At 36.0% G+C, this 11,787-nt stretch overlaps 1 protein-coding gene across 2 annotated transcripts in view; it reads left to right on the top strand.

The window, feature by feature from the left end:
* Positions 1-9,603: 9,603 nt before the first annotated feature.
* LOC113495026 (polypyrimidine tract-binding protein 1) overlaps positions 9,604-11,787 on the top strand; it is a 50,141-nt gene continuing 47,957 nt past the window's right edge. For both annotated transcript variants that reach the window (XM_026873591.1, XM_026873590.1), the window contains exon 1: positions 9,604-9,732. In XM_026873591.1, the coding sequence (XP_026729392.1) occupies positions 9,607-9,732 (126 nt within the window). In that variant the 5' untranslated portion in view covers positions 9,604-9,606. The remainder of the gene's footprint in view (positions 9,733-11,787) is intronic.

Below are 11,787 nucleotides of genomic sequence, written 5' to 3'. Positions count from 1 at the left end.
CCTATTATTAAACCTTCTTTGTTTATGACGCAAACTCCTAACTCTACTCTCGTAAAATTTTTGACGGAAACTAATTTCCTTAATCTCTCAGACATTGCGGTGTGTTGTTGATAAGCGCTCAAAACTCGTAACATGGTTGTTGTAACGCTATAAGGCTTCCGAACTTGTACTACGGCTAAGTCCATTACCGTGTCAAGAGCTGTGGACTGTTTTGACGCTAGATATTTTGATGCACAACGCTTTTTGGCACTCGCTTAGCTAACTGTTTAATCTGGTCAATTGCTTTGTTAGCCTTTGTTGGGAAATTTTGTTGTGATTAGATTATGGAGTGTTCTCGCCAAAATTCCCGAAGCTTTGCTGTCAAAAACTTTAAAGATACAGTATACACATAAAGCACTCTAAACTTTTCAACTCAAACAGTTAATTAAAGAAAGCGGAAGAATTGCATACACTGAACTAAATAGCCGTTATTATTGGTAATTACATATTTTCTAGAGCAATTAACGTGAAACAACAACAATAACATTAACATTTAGTTAGTCCAGTACGCTTAGTAACTTGGTATCGGCATCGATACTGTAGTTCGAAACACCGATGTTTCTGGTATTACCACCTCCGGGTCTAATCAATAGCTGCACCGGGAGGCAAGCACACTCTAAATACACAATATTATGTATTTACTAATTAATTAATACACCAGTATAAACATGTTAGCCTCTCATTGTATGGACTGTATTTCAGTGTGAGTAATGTTCGGGTTCAATTAGTTATACCTAGTTCAAATAATTAGTTTACATTGTGTCTAAGTATATCCTTTATGTATTATGTGCTAGGTATTCAATAATTATCTCGAGAGCTGTCTACAGCTCTTTGCAGATGACTCAATAATTTTAGTGTAAATGCAAAAAGTACCGACTTTTAATTTACCATTTCACTGAGTTGTTTTAGCTAGAAAGTTAAAAAAAGAACTTGTCTAAAAAGTCTGCGACACTAAATCAGCACTTCATAACGACCTAATGATAATTAAATATAACTAGCCAACGTATATAAATAAAGGACTCGCTTCAAAGAGAGAAAGTGAAGAATAGGAACGAAAAAGTATTTAAATCTCAACCGTTTTTATTTATCTTTGCGAAGCGCCGCCGGCGGTTAAATATCTGAGGCTACCCGCGCTCTTCTGGAGACAAACGTAAACACGCCATTGCCTTTGAAACGCCATCCGCGAATATACGCCTGCATACCAAAAACTGTTTTGACATCAACGTAAATTGTTTGTGATGTGTGACGGCTGCGACATATTCTTTTTAGACTTGTTGGTAACAAACTTTACATACAAAAAAATATAAAGAACATTTATTCTAACGAACACAATTAATCATTTTCGAGTTTCTACATACGTCATGTACATTATCAGATAAAAATATTGTTTACATACATCATTCGTGTAAGCTTTGTATAAATAATATGACAGTAGGAATTAATGAACATCTTAAGACGATGTTTGCTCAGAAAACATTTATTTATCAATATTCAATATTGAGAACATAGGAATCAAAGTGATACATGAATGTTAAAAAGTTTCAGCATGTTCAATAGTTGAACACATATTTTCTTGGAGTTGTTTTAAAGGTGGCATACATAATCTAGCACTGGATGCGTTTCTTCAAAGACATTGTATCAGCATAAGCTGGGAAACGGTCCTCTTTGACACAAACCTACGAGACGACTGAAGAGTGTCACGTTTTGCATTCTCCTGTAGCTTTCGTGAGCGCAATTGTTTTTATAACAAATTCTCGTCATATCCGATATTTTCATAGCTCTATTGGTAATATTCTTATTTTATCTTTAGATGATTCATGACATCACAAATCTCGACTATTGTAGTACTGCAAAATCAAAAGATGATTAATTAAAAGTAGTCACAAAATAGACGCTAGACAAGCTTATAAGGGCTTCAATTTCGTTCAAGTACAATAATAATATAATTTACATAAACATAGAACTTGAATGAATCAATCAGTCTCAGTTGAAAAGTCAAGTGATTCCATATTTTGTTTAACGGATGCTTCACGTGTCGATATACTAAATCGGAGAAGCGTGAGAGGGCTTGAAATAACAAACGAAATCGCTGCCTTGTATTGGGCACGATATAACATTTGGAAGGCAAAAGGAAAATATGAAAAGGCGGAATATTGCCAGACGAAATTACGATCGCTTTAGATTCCGTACGGCCCATTGAGGGGTGAATTGTTACCTTCGTACATTGCCATAAAGAATCTATTTGTTTTTCCTTAGTCAAGTGATATCGATTGTCTACCATATAAATGTGCTAATGCGATATAAGCAAATCCATTCATGGGCCTTTGTAGAGACAAGTTTGAATTTTTATACGAATATTTGAGCAAACGTTTTACTTCTGTGAATTCACAGTTTGACTTCGTACGCGTAGAAGTTATATATAGTTAAATGAACATGTAATTCTGTACGTACATAAAGTAGACGCAAACTAGTCGGTATCATTAGACTACCGGTACACGTACAACTAAAAGCCTAGTTAGCGGCGCGAGCGTCGCCAGGAGAATTGAATATTAGCATAAACAAGACAAATGTGCCGTTGGAGTTTAATAGTTTCTCATTAGGAGCCGGACAGACCTGTCTTGTCTCAACATCCACTAAGCCGCTTTGCCAACTCCTTCGAGTTATGAATATGGGTAATAAAAACAAGAGGAACTCACTACAACGTCTACAACGTCTACAACTGTACAACTAGAATGAGTTTTGCCCACAATATTATTGTTAAACTTTGAATTTAAGTGCGCGCATATACATAAAGCTAGGGTATCAAGCAAGAGAACATTTTCGTACACGAAATAAAGTTTTCCTTCTAGCATTTAGCTTTATAAATCCATAGGAGTAACTGAATTTCATTGGACAAAAATAAGTGGTTCCATATTAATTTTTATTAAAACGTAATTAGAGGAAGACAGATATAAATTATGAGAAATGTCGACCTCGAAGTTTTTCCTAAACTCTACATTACTTTTAATGACAAACGTTTCTGCGTAAATTAGCATTCTTTTGGACATTTATTCAGGGTTTCATTTCATTTGTTTATAAAATAGTGAAACCCATAAAACACGGCGAGTGCGCCCACTGCAGTGTATTTGTATCGTCTCGCATGCAAATGAACGTCGCCTCTAAACGTTGCCCTTTGTTTTCTCGCTCTGTATCTGTTAACTTTTATCGCACAACTTTTCCTGAGACCAGTACCTCTACCATGAGTTTTGAGCGACCGGGCTCGCTAGCGTCTGCGGTAAAAAATATGTATGACAAAATGTACAGCGCCCCTAGCGGTCACTTGACAAACTAAAATCGGTAGTATGAGTTGACAAATAAAACCTATCGAAACATTCAAAACGTCTTCGACAGCGAGTAGCGAGCGCGTAACGTTTTGCGGTGGTTTCTCTAAGAAAACGGTACCATGAGTCACAAATTTGACAGATGGTATCGTCAAATACCATTACGATTGTAGTTAAGTAACTCACTTGCTAAACAAGGTGTGAAACGGTATTCGGTTTATAGTAATTGTTTAGTTTTGAGTATTTCTTGTGAGAATCATGTCGGCAAGAGAGTATTTAAAATCAAGTAGCACTAGTTTAAAAGTCAATTTACATTGAATACACGCTGTCACTTTTATACAATGAAACATACACACATAAATTATTAAGGAAACGCTGGAAATAAGTCAGCGTTCACAGAGGGCTCCACCCCAACCAATAGTTCATTAAGTAATATTACATTATATTAAAATATACTGAATATTTTATGCTCTATGAAGTTTAAAATTATTAGGATTATTCAAACACTAGCTGTGGCCCAAGGCTCCGTCCACGTGGACTTCAGTTAATAGCGTTCGGTCCCCGTTTCCATTAGGCTATCTCTCAAATTCAATACAATCGGTTCCGTAGGATTGGCGTGAAAGCGAGACAGACAGACAGAGAAATTTTCGCATTCATAATATTAGTTTCAATAGATGCACAGTTTATCGGTATATGAAACAATTCAACAAAACTATCGCGATCAATCGCAAGACATAGGTACTCCCAAAGTTGCGCCACATAACCATTCCTAGGTACCCACGACACCGCTTTCAATTAATAATGAAAAATTACTAAAACCCAAAAGAGCAAGAAGAAAAGTGTCCATCTATTTGTGATATCAAAAGAGTTCGTATATCTACATCAACAGCATAATTTAAAAAAAAAAACACTTTGCGAAACTTCAACGGTAAAGATGGCGACTTGAGCGGTTTGTTTTTTGCCATCGGAATTTAACGAAATTCTCCATAATCCGAAATCTGCGGATATATGTTGTCGACTCAAAATCAATATTTTTTATGTTTTGTTATTCATATAAGGTTTCGATCGAGTTTACCGTAGTCCTGCATGAAATTATTAATGTAGATTTGAAGCTTTTTCGGGAATATATATCTTACTCTGTCTTTTAAGCAACGTTAGAAAGAAACAACTACATTAGGCGTGAAGTTAGGCACGTTTGACAACATGACAAGTATGACAACACGAATACTACAATAACAATCGAGCTCTCGATAGCGAGCGCGTCAAGGTTTTTTAAACTCATGGTATGAGTCCGATTGTAAACTATTCGAACCGCGTTTATACGCTATCGACTGTAGTAACGTCATTGACGTTTTCGATGGCAACTCATGGTAGAGGTACAGATTAGTTTTGCTCTAACAGTATCGTAAATTGAGCGGCCATTAAGCTCAAGTTAGTGAGCGTAATGATCCGATCTATCTTCCAGCTTTAACAGGTACGATTTAAAAGCGGATCGTAATACACGCGGAAGTTAAGTAACATTTTAATTAATACATTGTTGGTAGTATTAGTAGAGTTAGCCGCATTGATCTCTCCGCGTTGCTCCGACATAGTTCGGCCGGAGTTAAAACGGCACGCGAGTTGCGCTCGAGTGGCGGTTACCTCCTGACGTCTCTATTCGTTACTAAAGTAACCAGGCCCCTACAACTTTGTCCAACAAACTCCCGGCTCCTACTTTCCCTATAAAGTAGAGTTGTGACAGCGAGTAATGTCTCCTTATATTGTTCTGGGGCTAAGAGGTTTGCCTCCTACTTGTGATGAGAATTGTTAACTTTACATCGTCTTGTATCTACTTAATTTATCACACTAACACTTGAATTTTTAAAACACACATCTGAACTACTAAAAGGAAAGTGCAGACACAATAAATTATAACCAGAATTTATATTACTGGTCGGAATGGAAGAAAACATCGTTACGGCTTATTAATGACTGCGGAACGTCTTAATATCCGACTTGGGGCAAAGAGTTTGGGCGATAATCGATATTTCCGAATATCGATTATGAAGTTAGTGCGAAAATCATCCGACGCGGGTGGGCGCTTGACAAATGTCCGTTATAAGCGTAGAACAAATTGGTACAATTAATTACGAGTGGAGCTTGGCAGCGCTGAGCCGACAAATATTATCAAGATCGTTAATTTCGACATCTTAGTCGAAGGCGGTCGGGCGGGATGATATTAAGCATTAGACGAATGTGCGGCGCACACGGCGCGACTGCCGATGATACGATCACAGTGACTTGTTAGCGCGGCACGGCGCGGCGTGGCAAGGCGCGGCTCGGAGCGGCGTCTGTCTAGCGCCACACTCCGCGCCGCGGCATTAGCGGTAACGTTCATTATAGTTTGCCAAGTGGAAAGCTTACCATATTTAAAGCAAAATAATTCCTTCATACATAATCCCCTTTTCAAAATTTGCTTTATTTAATTAATTTACTTTGAGCAATGAAACGAGAATTTATGATATATTTTCGACAAATACTCCTTTACTTATCGACTATCTAGATTAATGCATATAGAAACTCAAAATGTTCCTCGACTAATTGTTTTACAGTGTGCATCATAAAGCTTCTATCCACTAAAGATTCGACTGCATGTTAATAAGATTTTCAAACAAAGCTGTATTTAATAAATTGATTTGAAACAAACATCAAACACGACATCTTTATTATATTCCTTGAAAACAAAGTTAACCTTTATTGTCAAAATAACTGAATTAACACTCTCTAGGCACAAAGGTGAAAAATCGTTCTCTTAAGAGCTTTAATGAATTACTAAGATTAATAATAACATCATAATTAATTGTCTAAACTACACAATAGTATATCGAGGTTTCTTGTTCGCCACATTCGTAGCAAGCTGTTACGCAAATCCATGTATGTTTTTGTTAACGATTCAATTCCGCCGAGTTGCTTGCGCCCATAAAACATGAATATAAAATTGTGCGAGTAACGCATGACTCTTAATGAAAAGTATATTATCTCACATAAAAACATTTTACGCTCGTTTTCAACGTTGGTTATTAAATTAAATCATAATTTACACACGTCGAGTTAAATCAGACTGTAAGCTCGTGAAATCGCAATAAAAATTATTAGACTCGTTACAGCTTTTCCACGCTAGACCCTTTTTATTTTTTTCATATTAGATTCATTCTCAGGAACAATGACGTCATAAATGCCGAAGCAATTTTTCATTCGCATCGTAAATGTTCGTTTTCTCTTGGTTCTCCTACTTCATTCGGCCACAGAAACATGGTACTCACGGCATACGTATTTTATATCTCACCCTAATTTTCTATGATGCTTTGCGGGTCATATTTTCATATTTGAAACCAATCGTTTCCAGTCCGAACAAAATTGCAGCACTCATGTTGCTATTACGATAACAATCAGGAATAAAATCAAATTTCGTTTGGAACGCTTCGATTCAATCAATGTAATACTAATTATCGAGATATTTACACTAATTTGAATAAACATCGCGGTTTATTCAATAGAATACTCGATACATTATGTGCATCGATTAATAAACCTATGAAGAGTGTTAGTGGGACATAAATATCACATATTATAGGATAGTGCGCTGTCGGCCATGTTTATGATGTTAATAAAAATCGTGCGAGGCCAGTTCGAGAAGAATATGGTCTTTTTGATATGCTATACTACCTTTATAACAAGTGTTTTTCTACACCTTATTTATAAATAATACAAGATTTTTCCTAAAATGTTGGATGAAAGATTTTATTTCGTCTTTCATCTTACCCACAAAACATTGGACCTAAACAGTTTACGAAATAACTGATATCTTCAATAAAGTAAATAATAAATAAAATCTTCGTGACCCATCAGGCCCGGAACGTTTTTCGGCACATTTTAATATCACTAATACATTATCCGTATTGATTTCCGACAATGGTCTTAGATACTCTCTTTGACCACATAAACATATCATTCCGCGTCCTTACTATCTGTAAAAAGGGCCCCAGCTCGTTCGTCTGTTATAAGTAAACCTTTCATGTATATTTTATTCCCGATATTTTGATATGTGGGCCCCTCGTATCACGTTCATTCAAATGACATATTGGAGAAACGTTTGAGTATGTTTCTCATCGAGAAAAGATCACAGTTTTCTTTCGAGAGTAAAACCAAATACCATCTTGTGAAGAACCAATCTGGGGAATTGATTTTGCGTCGTCGGGTCCCATTCGAACATTGCTACGCATGTGTGTATTATATTCTCCTGGATTTATTCTATTTAAACGGACTTTTGTATTTTTAGAATAGTTTTTCTTGTAAATTGTGGGCACAAAAAAGACAAGTTCTGAAAAAGGTTTGCTTTTTATTCAAACAAAAAGGATGTTTCAGAGATACTTTTATTATTTGTGTAAAATGTAGACTATAATTAAATGTACCTAAGTGAGTGGAGGCGAAAATTGTTTTGCATCCCTCAGTGCGCGCATTACCAAATTCTGATAAACCGCTGAGCAAATAAGGCAAGTCTGTCTCATACCAAATGTCACCATTGTCTTCATCATGGAGCCATCATTCAACATCATTCTCCATTAAGTTGAGAAATTGCGTAGGAAACGATAACTGCCCTCTTTCCCAACACAATCCGGCTTCCTTCCGCAAAATTTCCATCCGTGCTGTTTTTTCGTTGTTGTGAAAAATGTTATTTAATTTCGGGCAATTATTACACGCGTTCTATGAAATTACTCCAAGGAATAGCACTCGCGAATGTTGGTTTTATTTCAGAGGAAATGTTCCTTTTTCTACAATGAAAGCTTTATGCTGAAAAATGAGATTCCCGCTGTTACCTTTATCTGTTTATTTTTATTTATATTCAAGTTAAATGTTAATAAAAGGGTCACAGTACTCCTAACTAGTACATTGAAAAGCGGAGTGTTTCGTAAATAAATTAACTATTTAATAGCAGATTCTGAAACGATTTCAAGAACGATGATGTAATAAGTATAAAATAAAAAGCTCGTACCGCCTCTGCTTACAATTTCAAGGGATTACGTATGATCCTAGTACTCTACTTTAAATTAACATTTACGGAACAGAATTTGCTTGTTTACCTAATAAGTATCAGAGTACAAAAGCCGAGTATTGTCTCTTGACGAACAATTGATATGTTCAGGTTTATTAAGTGTCTCGTGTGAGTGATACTGACGCCAGGTGTGAGCTTCGTGATACAAAATCCGCGGTGTTGCGTCATTTGTACGTTTTCTTTATTACGTACCGTGATTTATACGTTAGCCCGGTGCGTTTAACTGCTGAGGTCTGTCATTTCGCCGTCTTAAATTGAGATTGATCCCGGCGAAGGGCGGGTTGACGTGTGCTCGGCGCGTCCCGAAATTGTGTTTTGTTTTATATTGTTACGTTTTTTTCCTTTGTGCCGGGGGAGATCGAGACGTCTTCACGCATGCAAAGTCACCTGTCAATATTTTGGCAAAGACGCTGCCCTTTTTCGTGTTTAAGATAAATTCATGTTTGTTATGATGATGAGATGGAAAATTATTTAGTCAATACCACAAATATATGAAATTCGAATTTGAATTAATTTCTGTTTCAATTGAATCGCTAGTACAAATTAGCAGTCCAGTTCATTGGCATCATTTAGATTGAACGGTATGACCAGTTCATGATTATCGTTAGGCAATTCCAATGAATTGTCCTATGTTTAATAACGTACCAATTCTCTATTGAATCATTGTGTATCCAGTGAGTTTGTAATAGAGACATAGTTTTCGACTGACTCGATTAGACTTAATTAAGGCTTAAATAATTCATGGATCTTAAATTACGTTGATGTTTTGGTTACGAATCTGTTCCGCATGGTGTTTTGTAGTTGTTTTTGGCTTTTGTCATGTTTTATTACTTCCGTGGCTAATTCTGATGGACAGCATGGTTAGCCGACTGGGAAAAGTCATCAAGTTTAGACTACTATGCGCGACATGTCGCGGGTTCGATCCTTGCCTATGACAAACATTTGTGTGATCCTCGAATGCTTATTCTTAGTCGCGTCCATGAGCCTGTGAAACTAGTGCGGAAGTCGCTTTTAAATGTTTGTCGTACAAATGTTTTAAATTGTCTGGCCATGTTATAGTGTGCCGTTGTAGATAATGTCGTTCTTATATATTTGAGCGATTAGAATGTAACTTTGATGTTTAGTGTTTTGTTTTCCTCTGGAGCTTTTATATTTATGTTATGTTTCTTTTGTCTACAGAGAGGCTCCGACGAGCTTCTTTCGCAGAGTGGCGTCACCGTCATGGCGCCCGCCGCTCCGCACCATGCAGATAACAACAACCAAGACTCTGCCGCGAAGAAGGTATGCTTACAATTACAATAATTTATAAGAAAATATCATATATACAACTATGGTAGCTACAAGTATAAATGGAGGTTTGAACGATTTAAACGCGCCTTTGAAAGCTAAAGGATCATTATTAAGATTGTTACATGCAGCACGTAGGTAGGTAGGTATACATGAGCAGCTAAAGCCTTTTCTTCAAACTCCCAATCTGAACGGCACTTCTTTTACTGAAACGTGTAATTAACTGAAAAACGATTAATCGCTATAAAACGGCGGAATCGCGAAACCGTAATAAGTATTAAAATAAAAGGTCCCTCGTAAAAAGCCAACGTGCCATAAAGAGCTACCCTGAGGGTTGGGGGCAAAATTTTTATTAATCTCCACCCCTGGTTGTCGATACCGGGATGAATTTTTACATATAGAAATTAAATCGATAAGGTTAACCCTTATAAGTGGTTCGTCCGTATCAATAAATAAAATTCTATTTCCGTTTGATTTTAAGTGGGATATGATAAAGATATTATATTTCATCGTTGTCAACATTTTTATTCAAAAAATATATTTTACATTTCGTCTAAATTAGAATGATTCTAAATGTTTTTAGTAGAATTGCTTACATTCTTTTTCAATTCAAGTAATATTTTTTTGTATTGTTACGTAAAATATTAAAATTAATAATTGAACTCGTCTAAAATGTATAAAGAATTAAAATTGACCTCCGGTCCTGGAACTCTTAGTCAAATCAGCATTAAATATTAATTGTTTACGAATGCGAAGTAAAAGAAAAGTCCTTTGTTCAATATTCATAAAACAATTTCAAGTACACGAAAAGAACTTCCATTATCCTATTTCTTTGAACATTTTCTCGTCTCACTCCTTCGCCAGATAATTTATTGCGTTTGCAACGAGATGTGATATTCTATCGGCTCCTTATTATATTTGTTACTTTTAACATTTTATATTCTGCATCAATTTGCTGTAATTCACGGGTGCTAAAATGTTCTAGTTACTTTGGTACTTTTGAATAGTGATAAAACATGGAGTACGGAAGAGTTTTGACGATAAATCATTTTTTTTTGTTATCAAGAAAGATGCTTAGATAAACCAGAGTTCCATAAGAAGAAATTGTATCATATATTATTTTTTGCGTTTAATAAAAAACATTGTAAGTTATTCATGAACAGAGCAAAAATAGACCAATCGATCGACGTCAATTCAATATAAATACGCCAACGTTTTAGTTATTACCTGCGTGTGTTACGAAAACAGATCTACACAGACACTTAGCGTATACGTACAGAACTCTAATCAACGCAATGTTAAAAAATGAAATGTTTAAAAGAAAATCTCTGCACAAAACTCACACGCGACAAAAGGTAGAAAACAATGAACACACAAGAAAACTGTTACAAAAATAAACAAGGTCACAGTTTTGGGTCTTTCCCGTTGCACAGTTGTTTCACCCTGTATTTACATAAATACAGTACGAGTTTTGCATGCACACTTTGTTTGGTACTGCGCAAACAATTCCCTGTTTGTCGAGACCAGTGCCGGCCGTGTGTTCCCAACCACCAAATGAATTGTATCATCTGTTAAAAACTGTTACGTTACTCTCCTAGTACATTCGTATTTGGTTTGTGGACTAGTACCTTCGCAGTAATAAACGTCTAGAAAGCTCACAACTTTAAGTTTTAATAAAAATGTTGTGTTTAAATGCACTCTTGAGTCGCTAGTTGTAATTAGCTCTACTGCTTGCTTTGCCTGCAATTCAATGTAATAAGCCGTATTTAAGCGACTGCTTTTGACATGTATTACTTTATAAGTTTATGACAAAATTGCGCGTGGAAAAGTGTTTAGATTTTAAACAGACATTAAAAGTATACCGTCATGTTTGATGCTTATTTAGAAATGTTTTATTAACCTCATCCACTCGGACAACCTTACTTGTTTAATTGGCAATTTCTCTTATTTTTTTTTATAAAAAGTTGCTGTGCTGTGAAGTCTATTGTGCCATTTCTTCAACAACAGCAATTCTTAGGTCATGTTAAAGGGTGTTGTTCAATGCGTTCG

This window comes from Trichoplusia ni, chromosome 6 (assembly GCF_003590095.1).
Source record: "Trichoplusia ni isolate ovarian cell line Hi5 chromosome 6, tn1, whole genome shotgun sequence".
NCBI lineage: Eukaryota > Metazoa > Arthropoda > Insecta > Lepidoptera > Noctuidae > Trichoplusia > Trichoplusia ni.
This window is presented reverse-complemented; position numbering and strand designations above follow the sequence as displayed.